Source organism: Macrotis lagotis, chromosome 3, assembly GCF_037893015.1.
Source record: "Macrotis lagotis isolate mMagLag1 chromosome 3, bilby.v1.9.chrom.fasta, whole genome shotgun sequence".
NCBI lineage: Eukaryota > Metazoa > Chordata > Mammalia > Peramelemorphia > Peramelidae > Macrotis > Macrotis lagotis.
In genome coordinates, this window is record NC_133660.1 from 257,140,270 (window position 1) to 257,163,645 (window position 23,376).

General features: G+C 35.6%; 1 protein-coding gene across 1 annotated transcript in view; it reads right to left on the reverse strand.

Moving 5' to 3' along the window:
- CCDC73 (coiled-coil domain containing 73) overlaps positions 1–23,376 on the reverse strand; it is a 160,954-nt gene that overhangs the window by 116,762 nt on the left and 20,816 nt on the right. The window contains exon 2 of the mRNA XM_074230433.1: positions 19,485–19,631. Within this exon, the coding sequence (XP_074086534.1) occupies positions 19,485–19,616 (132 nt within the window). The 5' untranslated portion in view covers positions 19,617–19,631. The remainder of the gene's footprint in view (positions 1–19,484; positions 19,632–23,376) is intronic.

Here is a 23,376-nt window from a genome sequence, read left to right on the forward strand (position 1 = left end):
CTCAAAGAGGGAATAATATACATAATCAGTTGAATACAGATATCTTCTTATGGATGGGGGAAGTGTAGACAGAAGCACAAGACTGGTAAAGAGAGAAAGAGTGAAAGGAGAGAGAGAACAAAGAGGAGGGAAATACAGTTATAATCATAACTTTGAACGTGAATATGAATGGAATGAATTCTCCCATAAAACAGAAGCAGATAGCAGAGTGAATCAAAAACCAGAATCCTACAATATACTGTTTACAAAAAACATTCTCGAGGGGCAGCTAGGAGGCACAGTGGATAAAGCACCGGCCCTGGAGTCAGGAGTAAATCCAGTCTCAGACACTTAATAATTACCTGTGTGGCCTTGGGCAAGCCACTTAACCCCATTTGCCTTGCAAAAAAAAAACCCTAAAAAAAAAATTCTTGAAGCAGAGGGATACCACAGAATAAAGGTAAGAGGCTGGAGCAGAATCTATTATGCTTCAATTAAAGTTAAAAAAAAAAAAAACAGGGACAGCAATTGTGATCTCAGACAAAGCAAAAGCAAAAAGATATCTAATTAAAATGAAAATACAACTTGTTAACAGGTACAATAGAAAATTAAGTAATAGTAATTCTATTAAGTTTCACCTAACCTATTAACTATTCTTCCAAGATTTTTAATCATCCACAAATTTGATAAATATTTTATCTATGCCTTCTTTATCCAAATCACTAAATAAAAATATTTTTAAAACAAAATGAAACAGAGCATCAAGGAGTAATCCCTAGGACACATCATAGGAAACTTCACTCCAAGTTGGATCCTGCCATTCAACCTGTTTTTAATCCATCTAACTACAACTCTACATTCTGTCCACAAAGTTAATGGATGAGATTTTGTTAGATCTATTTAAATTAAAGTTTTCTACATTATGGTTTTGTTTTTTTTCTTGTAGCCAGAGACAATGATCATTATTTTGGTAATAAAATAAATATATATATATATATATATACATATATATGTATTTTATATACGTGTGTGTATGTATTTACTTTCCTATCTTCATAATTGGTTTACTATTTCTATCTGTCTCATATGTTTATTCTTGTCAGTGTGGCCTTCAATTGTAAAACTCCAGAGATCATGACCTAGTACAAAGTCATGCATAATTAGGCACTTAATAAATGCTTTTAGATTGTAATAACAATGATAGTGTAATTCAGTTAGACTGTAAAATCCCCAAAGAAATCAGTCACAAACTCAAAATATTAAAGCTAACATGGCCCTTAAGAGTTTCATCTCATTCATCCTCCTCTCCAATGATAAGAACACATTTACAAATAATTCAAGACAAATAACTAACTTAATTAAATTTTTGCAACTGGGGTCTTCAGATGATAATTAGGAATTTACTATTAAATCCTAAAACTTTTCACTACCCCCATTTCCCCCATCTTCTCCAAGTTCTCCACTTTATATAAGAATGATAGGTTCCTTATTCAGTACTTCAATATTTGGGCAACTACTGATGCAGATCATCTATGGAATTTCCATGATGTCTATTTTTCCTCACTAAAGCTGTAGTTTCCTCACTAAGATGTAGTTCTATCATTATTTTTTCTGTGTAGAGAGCTTGCATAAAGCCAGATACATTCAGTAGATTGCTAACCTATTGGTTAGTCTTATTACATTGTGAACTTTAATTTTTTTCTGCTTTAATGAAACTGAGATATGAGGAGCATCATGGGTACTAGAAATCCTCCATTTCCATGATAGCAGGATTGGGTTATCTGGACTAACGAAATCATATTTTGTGTTATTTGAATTACTTTTAAGTTTCTTAAGGGATAGATTTTCTTCATTTTCACGGATATGGAGGATTTTAGTGCATCTGTAATTTGTGTTTAGAAGAAAAGAGCTTGTTCTAAATAACTCCCTTTTTTTCATCTCCCATTCCCTTTGCTAATCCCTTCTCCTTCTCTAGATGGGGAAGGCTATTGTAATCATTTAAAGCAATAAATGTTTTCTTGAAAAAAAAAGAATGATAGGTTCAACCTATAAAAAGAAACTCAAAATTCCCAAATTTACTATCTGAATAGTATTTACTAATTGAGACCTTGAACCCTTTTGAAAGGCCAAGAATCCCTTACAAGTACTACCATCATACTTGTCAATACATGCCAATATTTTACTTCTTTCCCTTCTCAGAAGCCAGTGTTGAATTTAGGCAAGTATATTTACTTACAAAGGAAAAAGTATAACTTCAGAAATAATATTTCAGGTTTCAAGTAACTAAGAAGAAAACCACCCAGTAAATATGAATGCATAGCTCCTATGTTAATTGGCTAAAAAAGTCATCAATGAAATGACAAATCGATGATGGCCTTAGAGAATAGATAATGAAAATATTTTTGCCTTTATGGTAGAAAAGTAGGAAACTATCAAGTCCAAATATTATCTAAAGATTATCAGAAACAGTTACTATACTGGATTTTTTGCTTAATTATTACTCTTCGTAATAAGGATAATTCAATAGGGAGATGGGAAATCTTTGGAAAATACTGAATTTTTTGATACTGATGTTTGAAGGATTATACAAATTGAATAACTTAAAAAATTTTAAATCAGTAATAAACCATAAATTTAAATATTCAACTTTTAAAAATTTATAATGAATCTATAATTTAAACTCCTAGAAGTCAGAGATCACATAGAATATATGTACCTCATAGAAACTAAGGATTCTCTTAAATATAGCTGATGGAAATAAATCTATCAAAAAGACTTTTTTCCAACTTCCTTGTCCACTTACATAATGTTCATTCTTTGTAATATTTATTAAGTTCCTCATATCTTTGGGGCACTCTGAGGTATACAAAGATGAGTGAGGAACAGTCTCTGTTCACAAGAAGTTTATCACAAACTTAGCAGATTTAAATAACTGCAGTAAAAGAATTCTAAATCAGGTGTTATTAGAAGTTCAGGAAAATGAATAAACTAAATAGAAGAAATTGGCATTTTCAATCAGTAATATTGGAAGTCAGCAATTTTGGAGAACTTTTGTTAACTTTCAAATAAATTATAATAATTGATAGGAACACTGTTTGGAAAAACTTAGCAATAGTATTTATAACTTAAAACTTAGCAATGTTATTTATAAATCACATTAAATAACATCTCACTATTCTAAAAAAAATTTTGCATTTTGTGGAGGAAACCATGTTTCTAACAATAATATACAGGATCTCTCTCACTGTACCAACAATAAAAGCCTGAAAAGTAGCTATCTTCAATCATTGGCTGTTTTATTTAGCCTCTATTACTACTGTATTTGTTTTTATTAAATTTCAGGATTTTTACAGAAAAGTCATGTCATTTTACTTTTTTTAACTTTTATTTTTCTCTTTTCCATTTACATAATAAGAGCACTTCCAAAAGTTAGTACTAAAAAATGTTTGCTAAATTAAATTGCTCATACAAAAAGTTAATAAATTTAGGAAGAGCATACAGTGGAACTTGAATAAAGTACAACAGAACCTTCCATTTATTTTTTTTTATTATATGCCTTAGGACTACAAGGATTTAAGTGTTTTTACAAAAACAATAAAAGAGGAGTAATTTGATGGTTTATTTACTCGTTATAACCTTTAGAAAGTGTCATGCTTTTTTAAAGTGTTTGCTTCAGGCTGTAGTTTTACAAGATGGGCTGTGCATTGGTCAGGCCTCTTCAATTCTTGACCCTGAACAGATTTAGGAACAAAGTACAGCTGGCTCAAGACCAAGCAGTCAAAACTGCAGCTAGGTACTTGTACTATCTTTTTTCAAACTCATAATACACCTCCTACGAAATTGAACTATTCAATTTTTCATGCAGTTCCATCAAATAGTTATCATTCTTTCATAGGGGTTTAGTTTTTGATGAGATAAAAGTATTCTTTCCTCAAATAAATATAACTATAAAAGTCTTAAAATAACTTTCCAAATAATATTTAGTATGTGTTAAATACTAGAATTTCACCTTAGACAAATGGTTCCACACAGTTTTAGAATAATAAAAATATATGAATAATAGGAAAATAAGATCCAGAGTTCATCTTTCTTTTTCCTTTTAAAATGCTACATCAAATAATCAGGGTATGACTATTATAGTTTTTATTTTTTAGGTGTTTTTTTTTGCAAGGCAATGGTTGGAGGGGTTAAGTGACTTGCCCAAGGTCACACAGATAGGCAATTATTAAGTGTCTGAGTCAGGTCCTCCTGACTCCAGAGCCAGTGCTCTATTCACTGTGCTACCTAGCTGCCCCTACCTAATACATTTTTAAAGTTATTTTCCACCTTTTCTAAAATAAGGAAATTGCACTTTGAAGTTGTAGAAGGAAAAGTGGCATTTATTCAAGTATTCACCCTAGTGCTAGAACTTGCTCAATTCCTTCCCTTTAAGTTTAAGGAAAAAGTTAACAGAGTTAAGGGAGAAATTAAGGGAGAAGAAAATGAAATATTTCAGGTTAAGAAAACTAAAATGCCAACCTTCATTTCATCATGTGAATTCAACTGGAATTTATTAAACAACAAACTCATACTAAGCACCAACTGTACAAAACACTGTTCCACATGCTGTGAATACAAAGATGTAAAGACACTCCATGCTCTCAAGAACTTTAAAATGGAAAAAAAAAGTTTAAAAATGTCAGAAAGGAGCAGGAGGATGTCAAAGGAAGACTCAGACATGTATGCAAAAACTGACAGGTGATCCATTTCACTTGGGGCCAGAGATGTCCAGAAAGGTTTTATGGAAAAGTCAGTCACTGCCTGAACTGATTTCTTAAAGGAAGAAAATGTCATCGAGGTGTGGAAGTTCTAGGTCTGGGCCTTCTTTTGTATGGAGAGATAAGTGCTGTCCTGTTTTAAATTATTAGTTATTCACATACACCTAGTGTCTTGTCATTCCCCTGCCACAAACTATTCTAGAATCTTATCATTTCCAGCCTGAATTATTCCAACAGCCTGCTAGATAGTATTATAGTCACACACTGTCTTCCTCATCCAGTCTTTCCTGTATACTATTGTCATCTTAGTCATTTCAAACCACTGTTTTATCCTATCATCCCCATTTCAAGAACCTACAATGCCTCTCTACTGCCTTATTAAATCAAGTCTAAATTCCTATACCTGGCTTTCCTAATTCCAACCACCCTACCTCTTCAACCTTATTTCCCACAAAAAAAAAAAAAAAACACAATAATTCACACTAGGTAATTTTAGGTTTTGAAAATTACTTTCTTCACAGTAGCAAAATTCTTTTTTCACAAAAGCCTTCATGAGGAAACAGAAAATTTAAATTACTTGCCTGTAGTCACACAGTTAGTAAATGTCTGAAGTGGGACCCAAGTCTTGGTTTCCTGACCCCAAGTCCAGTTGTCTCATTCTACCAAGAACAATCCCTCTCCCAGAGAATCAATCTCTTCACTCTCAATTAAACTATGTTAATTCCTAGTATTATACTTCAATTTACAATCGCCTATGGAGACCCTTGCAGGGTTTTCCCTCCTGCCAATTTATCAAAATGCTAATGTTCCTTCAAAGATTAATTTAATTCCCAAGTTATCCAGGAAGCCTCCTTCACTAATGCAAATTCATCTTTTCCTCTCTAAACTCAGAATAACAGAATTTCAGAGTTACAAGGGATTTCAGTGGATTCCCTAGCCCAGCCCACACCTAAAAAAAAAAAACCCTCTCCACCATTCAATTCCTACCATAGCTGCAGCCAAAAACATACTAATTATCTCTTAATTGCTCCTTAATCACTTCAGTGGCCACAGGAGGCAAAAAGCATTTGTGTAGTGCCTACTATAAGCCAGGTATAAATCGAAGTGATTTTTTACAAATATTGTCTCATTCAGTCTTCACAGCAACCCTGCCAGATGGGTGCAATGATTATCTCCATTTTACAATCGTTACCTTCACATGTTCGCTTTAGCTGTTCAATTAAATTATAAGTTCCTTGAGGACAGGAACCCTGTTTTATACTTCATATGTATGACTATAGTCCCTAACACAGTACCAGTCACAAAATAAATATTTTTTTATTAAATCAATTGAAATATTGTGGGTAAAATTGGATCACATATAAAATAGGGCATTGTGTGTAATAAAGTAAATAATCACATAAAGGAAGCATATCTGCTTAAATAAAAGTATTTCTCATTTGCTGATACCTACTTATTTTTAAATATGTAATCACTATGAAATAAATTTAAGCATTTATTTAAAAAAATTACCATAAACTATAAATGAAACACTTAAAAAGTAAAAATACAATAGTAACCCTTTCAATTCCCTAATGTTTAAGTTCATCTTAATGATATAAAATGAACAAAAGTTTCCCTTATAATACATTCTATCAGGAAATAAATTCATAAAATTCTTTGAAATTTTAAAATAGTCACTTTTACAGGTTAACATTGTAATCAAATATAATGGAGAGGTCAAACTGTGTTAAAAATGTAAAGGGGAGCCAGGCCACCAGAAAGACAAAAATATATTAGCCTTGAGGGAAAACTGCCAGCCAGCTTGTCTGATAAATTATCAAAAGAAAGAAATTCCAAAGTCATTTTTCTATCCCACATCTGCTCTACAAAGTTCACAGCAAATATGTATGAAAAAAATAGAAAAATAGAACTTTATATTATATATAGAAAGATGTGTTGAACTTCCTTCAAACTGTCACCAAAGTATTTCGTTTCCATTACTTTATATAGTAAAAAGTCAAAATATTTTAAAAACAATGGTACTATTTTTGTATTTTACAAAAATTCTTTTACACAATACTTCAAATATGTAAAACTTTTTAAAATTTGTTCATGTTGTAAAATATTGTTTCTTTAATTATATTGTCTTTCCAAAATTCAACTGAAATAGGATTATCCTTTTTTATCATACAGAATAAACCTGAGTTTCACTAATAAAAATGTCTGTTACTTTAGAAATAATTTCAAGTAAATGAAATGAAATTGGAGAAATCCATTTTTATGTATAAAAATTCAAATTATTCATTATGAAACTATTTGCAGTAAAATCAAATCCAATGGAATTTCTTAAATTGTTTTTGGCTTATTGTTTTCTGAACCAAATTCAAAGTTTTTAAAAAATTTCTCTGGTTGCTTTTGCCAAAGAATTTTTACAGTTGGATCTTTATCATTCCACTGTCTTTTAATACTAATTTTAGAGGTCTAAGATTAAGATCTCCAGCTGTTCCCTCGGCCTTTTAGTCCATTCCTACCCTCATGTTCTTCTATCTGTCAGAGGAAAATGGAATGCTAAATTTAGGCCTCCACTTTGAATAGAATGTGGTAATAAACTGTCTAGAATTATCCTATAAATAATAAACTGTCTAGGATTATCCTATAAGTGATACAACTATTTTACTACACAAATTTCTAAAAGATTGGGATTCCACAAGCCCTTCTACTTCCTTATAATGTATCTTATGAAACTTTATTCCCAATCATAGATTAAATAGATACGGTATTAAAGTCATCTACCAAGAGCTCCTTCATTATCTTTTCTCTCCGATTCAAGCAACTTCTCTGAACCAAATTCACAGAACTGTATGACAGAAACAGCTTTCTCTCCTCATTTCCAGGGTGAGCCCTCTCACCCATGCTGTTGATCTTAACCCTCTCTAAGCCACCCGGCTAGGTGGTGCAGTGGATATAAAGAACCAGCCCTGGAGTCAGGAGTACCTGAGTTCAAATCCGACCTCAGATACTTAATAATTACCTAGCTGTGTGGACTTGGACAAGCCACTTTAACGCCATTTGCCTTGCAAAAACCTAAAAAAAAGTAGTTAACCTTCTCTAAGATCTTGTCCCTTAAATTATGTACCCTCTTTTATCCAGCATCATCAATATTTCCCCTCTTCCCTGTACCATGCCTTACTCAAATACTCAGATGGATCTGTGATCTTATCAATGGGGGGGGGGGGTTACTCCAATAAAATAGGCTGTAATTCATCCATATCTGCTCATCTGATATCACTTTTGTCCATGCCCTCTCTTACATTTATTATCTAACATGTAGCAAGTCTACCTCAATTTTTCCTGACATTTCAAGATTATCAGTGGAGTAAACATCTGTCATCTCTCACTCTCACCACATAACCAACCCACTTTCGCTTATTAGCATAAAGTTCCTTGATGATCATTTGTTTCTATTCATCTTCCAAATTCCTCATCAGTTATTTGTGGCAACCTGCTCACATATACCATGAACATTTCCATTGCTCTGTGATGTATATTTCTAGTTCTTTAAAGACTTGGATTCCACATCTCACTCTATACACACTAACAAAAAAATACTGATATTAGAAAGATATCCCTTTGTTTCTATGGAAAACTTGGGATTCATTCAAGGAATTTACAATTAAATCACTAAAAGAACTTTGCAATTTTTTAAAACCAATCCAATCCAGTCTCTTCCTGATCAAATTCAAACCCAACTCTTTGATTATCTGTATTATCTGTCTCAAATATTAATAGTGCTAGACAAGTTCATTAGATTTTCCATCCAAATATATGTCATACTCTCAGCAATTAACATTCTTCAACCATTTGCTCTTTCCTGTGTAGATGGTCAGGTCAAACTCTTGAATGGTTAGAGATCTCTTGAGGAACCTGTGTAGTATTTCAGTCTAATTCAATTAGTACAATATCATCCATTAACAGAAGCATCTAAAAGAACTTACCAAAAACCAAGAAATTGTCTTCAACTCAAACTTTGTAAAGGCTATCTCCCAGGAAAACACCTTTAGCGAGTATATAGTTCCTTTTTTGTGTGTCTCACTTGATAGTTATAATCAGTGTCAAGGATTAGTTATTTCTGTTGATATATCTTTCAAGAAATCTTGAATGATTTGATATATAAATGGTAAACACTTTGTTGGAAAATAGTTTTCGAGGTACTACCATATCATTTTTTTCATAATTTACAAATAATAAGCAATGTGGGACATTATATTCTCTACATCTTTCAATCAATTGCAAAGTGATAAAGGGTCCAATGTTGAATACAAATGGTAAAAACTTTATCTCCTACTAATACCCTCATGCATGAATCCCCCATTTTTATAGACAATGACTTGCACAAAAAAAATTTGTATAAGTGATATAAAGGAATCCAAGGCAGGCATCTGGGATATTATTAACAAGATTTCAGATTTTTTTCCTCCATGATCTTGGTATCTTTTCCTCCATCAAATATCTTACATATTGATCCCTCAGAATTCTCACAATTGTTTCCTCCAGCAATGTGTCTCTATGTATACTTGATCCAAACTGGCTACTTTTCACATTTTTGTTCACTTTAGTGATTTTTCTTGATTCCACTGTTCTTGATGGCTAAAACATTATGATAATATTTACAGATGTTTTCTATTTTTCTTCTGATTGTTTTCCTCCCATTTTTGTTCTTAAGGATATATCTATGCTTAAGTGGACTTTTTTGTCAAATTTTAAGATAGTTTTACCTTCAATTGCTTCTTTCTGTTTTTTGAAATAATCCATACATTCATTCAACATCCTTTTTCATAAAACGTTACAAGTTCAAATTCTAAATTGTTGCTGCCTCTGTCCACAATTTCTTTCCCTTAAGCAATTAAAATAGTTCTGAGATACTTTCTGACTTCTTTTAGTCTTCTTGTTGGGACAACAAATTTATAACACTTAAATTTACTGCAGGTGGCAATGATGTCATTTCTGACCTCCAGTTCCCATTTCTGCTTGCTAAAATAGTTCAGTATTGAATTCTATCATTTGTACACTGTACTTTTCCCTCATTTTATCCATTTCACTTGCTTTTTAAAAACTAATTCTAATATTTGGATTGACATGTCAATACACACTGACAGCAGATATATTTTCCACACCAAGTACAAGTCTTTTCCAATAAAATATAAATGATTTCCTTTTCCATAATGTTACTTGTTGATCCCTATGTCTAACACTTACTATTTCTTTTCTTAATAAAAGTATTTGTATAAAAGTGTGTGGCTCCTAAAAAAATAATAATAAAATAAAAAAGGGGCAGCTAGGTGGCGCAGTGGATAGAGCACCAGCCATGGAGTCAGGAGTACCTGAGTTCAAATTTGGCCTCAGATACTTAATAATTACCTAGCCGTGTGGCCTCAGGCAAACCATTTAAACCCCATTTGCCTTGCAAAAACATAAAAAATTAATACAATAAAAGTGTGTGGATTCTGGGTAGCCTATAAGTCTATCACCCCTTGTGTTCCTTTTTCCTTAACCATACCTTCCCTATTACTCTTTTCCACCCTTGCGTTCACCATGTACCAGAATAAATTTGCAAAATGAGTAGTCCCTGCTCAAAAGCCTCTAAGGTCCCTTCCTGTTCTGAATCTAAAATCCCTCAAACCCATATTGATTTAAATTGGATTGCCTGATTGAGTTTTTCATATAATTTCTTTACTGCTTCATCCTCAACAGCCAAGGCTGATATATATAATCAATTATTTGGACGGTGGTCTTTTTACAAATACAAGTACCACAAAATGAAGGAACTAGATATCCCATGAAATAATATTTTCTGTTACTTTTAGAAATATGATAAAAAAAAAACTACACCAGCTCATTTCTTTGCCTCTGCAAGACGTACCAGTGAAGTCAAAAATACCAAGGAATCAAGAAGGAAAAATGTGAAAGAAGGTGGCTTAGCAGTAAACAGATTTCAAACTGTATTAAAAAGTGATAAATCAACAAAATAATCTGTTACTGGCTAAGAAATAATGGATCAGTATAAGAAGTGTAAGTGGAATAGATGTGATATATAAATATAATGGAATATTATTGTGCTATAAGAAATGACAAGCAGGATGGTTTCAGAAAACCTGGATGACTTACATGATTTGATACAAAGTGAAGTGAGGAGCACACTGTCCATAGTTACAGCTATATTATATGAAGATCAACTGTGAATGATTTAGCTATTCTGAGTATTACAATGATCCAAGACAAATCTGAGGGATTTATGATTCTACCCACCTTCAAAGAAAGAACTTATGGAATCTGAATGAAGAATGAAGCATATTTTTTCACTTTTTCCTTGTCTTTATTTGGAAATTGGCTAATATTTTTACATAATATCACATGTATAATTGATATAACATTCCTTGCCTTCACAGAGGGTGAAGGAGGGATGGGAGGGAAGGACAGAATTCAGAAGTTAATTTTTTTAGTGAATATTAAAAGTAAATAATAAAAAAGTACTTGTAGCCATCCATTAACCTGCAACTTCTTTCTTTATTCTGGTTTTGTTTATAGCAAAAAATTTCAGTAATGATATGGTTCAGTTCCTCTAGCGATATGTATATTCACTCATTGGTAAATGGGCAAGGATATCACATTTAAAAATACTAAGATAAACTAAAGTTTAAAGATCATCTAAAAATTGATTCTTTGTACCTTGAAGAATCATAAGGAGAAGCATAGATTAAAAACCATTTTGTATTTTTTTTTGTTTCATGACACAACCAAAAAGTTGATCACCAAATGCTCATCACTACATCTCCCCTCAACTGAGAAAGCCAAATTTTGACCCTACAGTCCCCTGAAGCTTACATTCTATTTCTCTCCTCTCATTCATGGTTAAATATATGGAATGTGTATTCCACACCCACTGCTTTCATTTCCTCATCCATTCATTCTCTTTAACTTCCATGAAACTAAACTTTAATTTTCCCTCTATACTAAAATACCACTCTTAAATGGCAAACTCAGAAGATAATTTTTACACTTCAGACATCAATTCTCTGTGAATTCTCTGAAGCAATTGTTACCACCATATCCTGATTCTGTTCTTACATCCCTGTTTGTTTTATATCTCCTATCATGATTTTTAAACCATAATTATAAAGGTGCACTGATGCTTAGTTCTTAGTGTTTCGATTTCTCTTTAAACTTATCCTCTGAGAACTTGTTCACTCTCATTTACTTTAACAAATTCATGATCTCATTGATAAGAGTTGGCAAACCTATCATATTTCCTTATCCTGTGTAATTCTTGTCCAAGTTCTTCCACAAATCCTCCAAAGAAAAACTAATATAGTGAAGGACTTCCTCTAAAGTCCTTTTTAAAATACTTTTTGGATATTAGTGCAATACTTAAGATGTCTACCTATTATCTCTGCCCATTTTTCCCACCCTCATACCAAAAATGTATTGCAGCCAATATGTACCAACTATATGCCTTTCTGAAAGCTTTTAGAGCACATACAGTTTTCATTCTTCTGAGATCCTGTGTTGTCACTGAGAAAATAATGACTCTTAAGAGGTGGATTGTTATGACTGGGAAGAACTTCAGGATCATTGAAAGTGCTGTGCCAGTTCCAAAATATGACCCCAGCTGCTGTTCAATGCAATTTTAGAACGAGCTCATCATCTTATCTAGAGGACATATCCAAAATCTAAGTACTAACAAGTAAATTCAATGAGATGGCCATCACCCGGATAACATTCTTATAAGAAATTTACAGGTAGGAGAATGTAGGCAAATAAGTGAGCAACTGCTGATGTCTTCTCAATTACTTTTTTTATAATAATGATCTATTTTACTATTTTGGAGTTTCCTCCTCCTTATATCTTGAAAATTCTTCCTTGAGTGCCTTTAAAACTGTGTTGCTTCCAACCTAAATATTTTGTCTTTTATCTATGTACCCTTTTCTATTTCATATTTTAAATACCATATCCCATATTGTGGTTTAGTACATTAGGTACCAAAGTGTTATGGCAACACATTTCACAGAATTCCAACTTGTAAGAAACCTCTGGGATCATCTAATCCAAATGACATGTGAGAATTCCTTCTACAGTATACTCTAAAAATGATTATTCAGACTTTGCTTAAAGACCTCCAAAGGAGGAAAAAGGTAGGAAGGGGGAACTGGGAAGGGAGATATAGACCAATAAGCTTTGACTAAGATTCCTGGCAAAATTCTTGAACATGCTATTAAAGGCATGGTTAATGTATATCTAGAATAGGAAAGAATTTACAAAAGTTTATCCAGAGGGCAGTTAGGTGACATAGTGGATAGAGCACTGGCCCTGGAGTCAGGAGGACCTGAGTTCAAATTTGACCTCAGACACTTAATAACTGCCTAGCTGTGTGGCCTTGGGCAAGGTCACTCTTAACCCCATTGCCCTAAATAAAAAATAAATTAAAAATAAAAGTTTATCCAGAGTAGATCAAACATAGGGATTGCCTTATTTATTTCCTTTTCAAATACAGTTGCTAAATTGTAACTCCGAGGAATGTTGAAGAAATAGTCTAGTGAAGAATTTGATAATGCATTTATTTCATGCTATTCTTATGGAGAAAAGATGGGGTATACAATTAGATGGATTTGAATTGATTGAAAGACTGTCTGTCTAAAGAATTATTAACAGGTTCTTGTCAACTTGTAAGGAACTTTCCAATGGGACATCCCAGAAAGATATGCTTTTTTTGTTTGATATTTTATGTGATATTCTCAAATTTTTATGACTTCTTAAGATGACAGAAAATTAGAAGGGATAGCTAACACATATATATAACAGAGTCAGTATTCAAAGACATCTTGACAGAATAAGACACTGGACTGAATTTAAAAAGAAGAAATTTATTGGGAATAAATGTAAACTCTTTCATTTGGGAATAAATGTAAACTCTTTCATTGAGCTCAAAAACTAAAATTTCTAAGAACAAAACAGGGGAAGCACCACGAGGAAGAAGTTCTTCTGGGGAGGATTTGGCAGTTTTAGTGAACCATGCTCTGAATATGAGTAAAAAGTGTAATTTGGCTGCCAAAAGTCTAATAAGACTTTGATGCATTATATGGCATTAAAAAAAAAAGCCTAGCTTACAGGAATAAAGAAGTACTAATCCTGTTGTATTCTGCTCTGGTCAGTCTACATTTGGTGTGTTACATTCAGTTTTTGGTGATAACCTTCAAGAAAGGACATTAATAAGCTAGAGAATATTCAGAAGAGAGCTTGAGGATTAGTAGAAGACCTTGAAGACAGAGAAGACCTGGAGAAGACTTCAAGAAATGTATTCAATCGCTTCAGGTTAGGACTTTGCCACCTTAGGAGTAAATAGTCTAATTCTATCTGACTCCAGAGGACAGTACTAGGAGTAATGGTTAGAAGATGCCAAGAGGCAAATTTAGGCTTGATGTAAGGAAACCATTCTAATAATTACAGGTATCCAAAAGTAAAATGGGTTGTCTCAGGAGGTCATAGGTCATCTCTTCTCCCTCTCTCACATCATATTCTATGATCCAATGACACTAACCCCCTCATCTGCCTGGCCATTTTGACTGACTGCTCCCTATTAAAGGAATAGACTCCTTCCTCATCTCTGCCAATTGGCTTCCTTGGCTTTCTTCAAGTCCCAAATAAAATCCCAACTTCTACAGAAAATCTTTCCTAATCCCATTCTGGTTCATCCCTTCTATTAATTATTTCTTCTTTATTCTGTTTGTACATGTTTTTCTCATTGTTGTCTCCCCATTAAACTGGAAGTTCCTTGAGGGCAGGAATTGTCATTTGTCTTTTGTTTTTACAACCCTAGCACTTAGTGCTTCATAAATGCTTACTGACAGTCAGCAACCTCATGGAATGATACAGTGGAATTGGGCCACACTTTCGAAGAGACAGGTCATCTCATTTCAAAGCCACAGGCAAATAAAGTTTCCCTAGGCACCAGATTTCCTAAAGATGACTGCTGATGGCCAATCAGCAAGAACCAGCCAAGTTCTTTGATGATATCATTCCTCTAGACCAATGTAGTCAGTCAGGCAACCTAATTGCTATTTTGTCAATCCTTATATTAGTTAGCACCCCAATAATAGCCAAGGAGCCAGGAATAACTTTTCCTAATGCAAAAGGTTTACTGGTCACAAGCCTAGACAAACTGCCCTGAAAGAGACCCTCCCTGCATTTACATCTCATTGTAGAGCCTAGCTGAGGACACTTTACAGCATCCTCAATCCCATTCCACTTCCTGGTTCACAATCCGAACAATAGTACAAGCAGTTAGCCTTCTTAGTATGGCATTATTCACTAGACTGAAGAAACTAGACTCTATTAAATAGGCCCAAATCCTCAGAAATCTTCTAGGTAACAGAATACAAACTCAATCAGTACTGGAGCACAGTAGAAAGACAATCCCTGGTGCCTGTAGCAGTGCTTCACCTCACTGAGAACCAACGTTACCAACAATGCTTCATCCACTATTCCTAGAAGGGAAGGAGACCATCTCCTCTGCACAAAAAATTTAGTCTGAACACCCCAATTCACATTTTTATTTGTCCACATGAGGTACAGGTGGATGAGAGTAAGAGTTCCAATAGGCAGAGGTAAGATGCAATTCTGTTTTATTAGGCCTATTATTTCACTGAATGATACCTCCAGGGTGCCTAGGAGCACTGAGAATTTCTATAACTCTCCCCAGATCATACAATCAAAAAGTTTTAGAAGCTGGACTTGAATTCAAGTCTCCCTGGCTCTTCCTCCCCTATAAATAGCACCCTGTCACTCTAGTAGAATATAAACTAGATCAAAATAAAATTCAAGCTAAGAGTTTTAGTTCAGTTAGAGTTTTAAACAGAGTTCATACAAACCTTTTTTCAGAACAAGCTAGAATTTAAACATTCCCACATTTGCTAAACCATGCACATGAGCCTCCATGTTCAGGCTCTTCTTAAGTCCTATGTGCTCAGGTTTAAATATCCATAAGTCTGTTTGCACAGGTTTGTTAAGGACAGTACCAATTCATAATAATGTCTGTCCTTTATTTTCAAAGACCATGACATCAGGGAGGTGATGGCATGACAAGCACATGAATTGGATTTGAGAGAGGGGGGATGCTGTGCTAAGTCACCTGAGCCTCACTTTCTCCTCCAGAGCCATCTGGGTCCAATGGCTAGATATGAATCAGGACAACTGGAGATGGCCCTGGGCATGAGACAATCAGGGTTAAGTGACTTTCCCAAGGTCACACACAGCTAATAAGTGGCAAGTGTCTAAAGCTGGATTCAAACTCCCATCCTCCTGAATCCACAGCCAGTGCTCTATCTACTATTCCACCTAGCCACCCCATGGTACAAACTTAGAAGGGTCAGGATGAAAAGCCTTGGAGAGCCTGGCTACTTCAACCCAAGCCAATAGGTGTTTTCTTAGTATTTCCTAGTGTCAACTTAGCTGTCTGTGTTTCGTTTTTTTTCTCCAACTATCCTTGTGCTTTGCAGAAAAAAAGAAAAAAGAATTGAACAGCTCTCTCTCTCTCTTCTATTAGAAGAACATTATCATTCACCCACCCACCCACCCACACACCCACCCAGACAGGAGTTTCTTTGAAGCTCCATTTTTAACCTCCATAAGAGCCACTCCAGGAGATGGAGCCAAGACAAGAATGTAAGAGGAAGCCATGCAGTGAGTTCCCTTCTCTAAACAGATCTAGGAAACACAGAAGACCAAATCTTTTAGGAAAATCCTAAAAAAAAAGTCACACTAAGTCATTTGTCCAACCCAGCTCAGGATAAAGAGGCAAAAGTCTGTGGACACAGGGCACTGATTCAGTCAAAAGTCCACCATGTGAAGAGCTCCTCAGCCCACAGGGCCATCACCTGACCTATCCCTGATCACTGCAAAGGGGACAGATGCAAACTGGCTGCTCCTCACCCACTATCCAATTCTGGGTCACAGAGCTAAGGCAGGCTGAGAAGGGAACCTGCACAGGAGAATGGTGGCCCCATTAGAAAAGAGTGTGTGGTAGCAGTTCGGAAGCTGGCAGCAGCTGTGTTCTTCAGACCCCAGTTGCAGAGACAGGATCTCACTTCTAAACCAAAGGGGAACATAGAACTCACACTGAGAATCCACAGAGCTTCTCATCTGGCTCATCAGGGTTTGCTCAGACCTCGATCTAGGTCAGGAACTTACAGAGCTCAGACTAGGGGGGCAGCAATCAGACTTTGTCTTGGATCAAAACTTTTGGGCTCACTGAAATCTTGCAGGTCCCTGGACTGTCCCTGAGATCCAGAAATAACAATACAATACTCAAAAAGAAAATGCAAAACAAACAGAAAAAAATTGGACTACCTGAATGCCACAACCAAAAATAAAATAGTCTAGACATCACATTCTAAGAAATCTTAAAAAAAATTCCCAAGGTATCTTAGACCCAGAGGCTAAAGTAGAAATAGAGAGAATTCATCAGTCATCTCCTGAAAGAAATCCCCAAATGAAAATTCCCAGGAGCATTATTTTTTGTTTTGCATTTTAACATTCTCCTCTATTAGGGAGGCAGTCTGGACAGAACTTGGAAAACATCAATGCAAGCATATGCCCAGTTGAACATTGTGCAATCAAGTTTCAGAAGGTAAATGGCACACATTATGACTATTACATAAAAGAGTGTTAACTCAGGGATCATTTAAGAACTCTGTTGAGGGCATCTGGGGAATTTTTTTGGACTCTTCACAAGGAAGGGGAAGGTATTTGGAAAATTCAAATCAATTAGTATTTATTAAACCCCTATTAAGTGCAAGGTGCTAGGCTGTGGAGAACTAAAAACAAAATAAAAACTAGTCTCTGACTTCAGGAAGCTTGCATTCTATAGAATGCAAGAGGGAGAGGACTTGGGGGAAGGAAATACAAAATATAAATAAACTGATAAATATATACATGATTATTTGAGTAAGAAAGCATAATCACTAGGGAAAACTTTACATAGCAAACAGCATAAGGGTTAAATTTTAAAGATTTTAAGAGGAAGGGTATAGACTAGGTGTAACAGATAGTCTATATAAAAGCTCTAAGGCAAGAGATAAAATCCTGGATTCAGAAACTATTAAGTTTGGGAAGATGCAGAGTGTTCAAAGGGAAATCATGTGAAATAAACTTAGGAAAGGAAGAATTGGGCTATAGACAGAGAAAAAAGTATGACAGGGATAAGTATGATGGGACAGAACATGGCCATATAAGAAGGCAGCCTGGGACTCTGAATATAGAACAGGGTTTCTAAAGACTATACAACAAGAATGCCAAATCTTTCCCAGGAGCAATAAGACTGTTGATTTGATTATCATTCTTACAAGAGTAAGAAGTGAAAGTGGGAATGATACTGGGATATGCATGGACAGCGTCAGAACAGATGGCAAATCTCTGGTCCTGTCCAGAGACCTATGACCAGACAGTCAAAGGCAGGTATTGGAATCTAGAAGGACCCAAGTCTAGGGCCTGGATAGGCAGATAGGGGTGAGATATGGTTCATTTACTCCAAATTCAATCTTCAGCCAGGGCAACTCTGCCCTAGGGCCAGCTCTAATACTGAGCTGAATATAGATTATGATATGAAGTTGTATGGGCAGTCTATTGAGCTAGATTACACACAGCTAAGTGTGTATATATATATATATATATATATATATATATATATATATATATATATATATATATATACACATATCTTGAATAGATGGATAATGAGTTAGGCTGCCATTTTTTGTATCTCCAGAACTTAGCACATCTGGTACAATAGAATACTTAATGTTTATTGAATGAATAAAGAATGAATTTCTTTTTAGATCAAAAACATACTCTTTAAGTTTGGCTTTTCAATCCCTTCCCATACCAGTAGGTCCCATCCTTTGAGGTCCAGTCAAGTTGCCCTTCTTGCTATTTGTCATACACCACACTCATGCCTGGAATGCCCCACCTCTCCCTAGGACACCTTCACCTTTTAGACCCTTGCTTCCTTCAAAGCTCATCTTAAGCACCGCCCTCTGTATCCAAATTACCCTATAGATTATTCTGCATATATATGGAGAATGTATGTGGAGCAGATTCATTTTTGCTGCTGTGTCTCCAGGGACTGATCCGGTGTCCAGCACAGAACAGGGCTAAGAAGAAATCGCACTGGGAAGCTGCTCACATAGCCCATACTCCCAAGGGCTCCCCTGAGCACCTGTATTCCTACCTGTATTCCTTGCAGAACACCATGAAGCCCTACCAATTCTCAGGGATTAGAGTGCAGGTAGACTCGAAGTGTAACAGAAAGCTCTATGGTGTAGCAAAGAGTCTGCCACATGTTATCAGAGATGACTTACATGGTAGAATAAAAGTCATCACTTAGAAGGAAGTGGCCGGTGATACAGGGAGAATGAGGAGGAACAAAAGATGTGCTGGTAAAGGCAAAAGACCCAGCAGGATTATCCTGCACAGCGGGCAGACCCCATGTGTAAGTTTAGTGGAAAGACCCAAAACAGTCACCTAGGATGAGAAAGCACAAATGGGTTTTAGTCTTTACCTTTAGAGAAATACTCACACTGGAAAAGATCACAGATCCATTAAAGAATTAAATTGGAACTAATATTTTAGGGAAATAATTTTTGAAATATTGAAAGGAATATGAAAGGATTAGAATCAAATACTCTAAAATAATCAAAGCATCAACAAAGTGCTTACCCTTCTCATGCGCAATTCTTCTAATGCCTCTAAAAAACTTGTTTTAAATTCTAATATCTGGATAGAAAACAGCGGTTCTGAAGAACTTGGAAGAGAATAGGAAGCTGGCTCAGGCTTAATGTCTTGATCCATAATAAGAGTGGGTTCCTGAAATATAAAAGTTTTTTTAAAAAGATGAAATATGAGTGTATCAAATGAAGTATAATTATAGTAAAAGGCTCAATCTGTGCTATTTCCTATTTCTCCCCCTCACAGGGTACAGGGAAGAATAAGAGCTAGCTGGGAGGTAAATGATGCAACAGATTCCACACTATTATTATCCTATGTTACAGATGAGAAAATTAAGGCTGTCAAATGCCAAGTGATTCGCACAGGACCCTGAGTCATAAGGTCTGATGCAGCCTTTGAACTCAGCCCTTTTGGCCTCCCAGTCTGGCACACCTGCTACTGATGCTCCACCTCACTTCCTCTAGAAAATAGAGAACTGACTGGGGGAGGCTAGGTGGCGTAGTGGATAAAGCACCAGCCCTGGAGTCAGGAGTACCTGAGTTCAAATCTGGTCTCAGACACTTAATAATCACCTAGCTGTGTGGCCTTGGGCAAGCCACTTAACCCCATTTGCCTTGCAAAAAAAAAAAAAAAAAACCTAAAAAAAAAATTGAGAACTGAACTTCTGTCCTCCAAACCCAGTTCAAGGAGTGCCTAACCTCTCAGAATTCCAGAAGCTGGGAGCCCAAGTGTGGAAAGTTCTCCACTGCCTGTCAGTCGCTGACTTGCCTTGGTAAGAAGAGCTCCAAGGCCCTAAGTTGGTTCCAGAAGTCTGCACTTGGATGGGCAAAAAGAGGCCCAGAGACCCACACTGACTGCTACACACAGGCAGTGAATGTGGCTTCTGACTCAAGCCCTCATGCTAAAGAGCCAAAGGACTTTTAATTGCACCACAGGAAAATATTATTCACTTAACAAACACAAATAAACTTAACCACAAACTTCCCTGAAATACATCTGAATACAAGGGGAAAGATCTCCATGAAATGTTCTTTGCCTTCTAAAACATGGAGAGAGAAAACCACCACACGCACAATTCACCAGAGCCTTTCCGTCCCTTGTTTCCTTCAATACTCAACCAGTGCCACTTCCAGCATGAACCCTCCAGAGTTCCCAGGCTGCAAGTGTCTCTACTCCCAAAACAACCCTGTATTGCTAAACCCCCAGGTCCACTTTGTCTCCCCCAGTAGAACGTGATTTCCTGGAGGGGGAGGAAGTTTCAGTTTTTGCTCTGTGGCCCTGTACCCAACACAGGGCCTGGCACAAGCTAAGTACTACTTCTTATTGATTGAAAAGAGCCATTAAAGGGGCCAGCGTGCACATAGCGCCAGGCCCAGAGTCAAGAAGATTTATCTTCCTGAGGACAAATCTGCCTCAGACACTTTCTGTGTGATCCTGGGTAAGTCACTTCACCCTGTTTGCCTCCATTTCCTCATCTGTAAAATGAGCTAGAGAAGGGAATGGTAAACCACTCCATTATCTTCACCAAGAAAACCCTAAATGAGGACACTGAGTCAGACACACCTGAAAAATTACTGAACAATAAAATTGATTGAAAACTATTAAGGATTAAACTGTGTGATATAGAACAATAGAGCAGAAACAGCAGTGGATTTAGAGTCAAGAACTCTTATCCCCAACTCTACCATTTACTAGCTAAGTAAGGTGTTAATGATGAGATTTATCCTTTGTTGTTTTTATTTTTAGTTGTTTTTTTTACGAGGCAGTGGGGTTAAGTGACTTGCCTAAGGTCACACAGCTAGGTAATTAGTAAGTGTCTAAGGCCGGATTTGAACTCAGGTCCTCCTGACTCCAGGGCCAGCGTTCTATCCATTGTGTCACCTAGCTGCCCCCTGTCCTTTGTTCTTGAAGAGGACCATGACATCAGGGAGGTGATGTCTAGACAAGCAAATGAATTGAATTTGAGTGAGGGGGAGTTGTGCTAAGTTACCAGCCTCACTTTCTCCTCCAGAGTCATCTGGATCCAGTGGCTAGACATGAATCAAGGCAACTGAAGAAGGCCCTGGGTTCAAGGGTTGTGACTAGCTCAAGGTCATACAGCTAGTAAGAAACAAATGTCTGAGACCTTATTCAAACTTGTGTCCTCCTGACTCCAAGTCAGTGCTCTATCCACTGCACCAGAACTCCTGAAGTACAGTCTCAAAGAGCATTTAAGGTGTTAATAGAAAAAATCAAAAGACTTGAATCTGAATAGCAACCCTGCTATTTTCTGCCAGGATAACCTTAGCTAAATTATTTAATTTATCCGGGTCTCAATTTCTCATCTGTAAGATAGAAACTATTTTCCACTCCCTTCCCACAGCTCTGTTCTGAAATATAAAACAAGTAAACTCTAAGTGAAGCACAATTGTGAATGAGTTATTATTATTATTATTATTATTACTGATATTATTCCTATATATGTTATTACTGAGTTGAGCTACTATTTTTATTATTGTTGCTATTCCATTTATCAGGGAAACAAAACAATATATGATAAGAGAAAAGTATTTTAATTCATGTAAAATTACCTTCCAGTGAATGTTCATAGATCAAAATATTAGCAAGATTATCTACACAGAATTAAATAACAAATAAGCATCTATCTGTTCAAAGTTTTGTCTCCTGAAGTCAAAGATATGATTTTCTTTAGGCAGTATAAGAAATTATTCTAAAGATAGTAGGTTTATTTGGTCAATGAATATCTCACTAAAAGTCCACATTAAAATTACACTTTAAGGCAAGGTTTGCAAAGCACTTCACATATATTATTTGAACCCCATAACAACTGTGTGAGCTACAAGCTATTATTATTACTAAACTATATTAAGAAACTGAGTCTGAGAGCAATTGAGTGATTTTTCCTGGGATACCCAGCTAGTAAATGTCCAAGAAAGGATTTGAACTCGTCTTCCTAAAGTCAAGTCCATTGTGGTCTATCCACTTGGTTAGTCTGTCTCAGAGTAAAAAAAAAACTTAACTATAAACAGAACATTATAAAATGGAAAAAACTTTAGTTTTATTTACTATTAACTTGTAAATTGCTGATTTTTTAGAACCGGGAAGGACCTTTGATATCACAAGAGTTTAACCACCCTAATTTTGCAGAAATTAAAAACAAATTCGTTGAGGGGGAAAGAACTATTCAAGGTCATCCAATGAGTTACAGCCCAAACTGAGAACCCCCAACCTAATTTTCCTGACAGGACCCAGAATTCTTTCCACTATCCCCACTCCCCCAACATTTCCACTAGACCCTTTCCTATCACGATTTCCCCCTCCATCCATCAGGTCCTGTCTATTCTCCAGTTTATATTATCTCTAGGCTGAAAGAAGAGGCTGGGACACTGTCTATGGCCCCTCCCTTAAACCTAGGGAGGGGAAGAACTAGCACCTTTGTTGTGGGGGGCAGGAGTAGAGAAAAGGATGTATGTTGGTTTCTCCAGAGCCTCACAGCTTCTGGGGGGGGGGGGGGATCAGAGCACACAGGGATAGAGGCAATAAAGGACTTAGACACTTTAACAAATAAACAAATAAATAAATTGCTGATTTTAAAAGACTCCATTTAACTCTAAGAAATTTCATCTAATAAAATAAGTAAAGATATAATGTATAAAAATTGCATTTTTAAAATTACATACAGAATCAAAGGAGATTCATGGGTTTGCCACTGTCCCAAAAGACTTAAGCTAGGATCCCAAGCTTAGCAATACAGCTATGGAATAGCAACACTAATCAATCTATATGGGAATCAAACCTATGACCCTAACTTTATTATCATAATATTCTAAATATGGTTATAATACTATATTATAAATTCACAAGGAAAATAATCACTACTTTC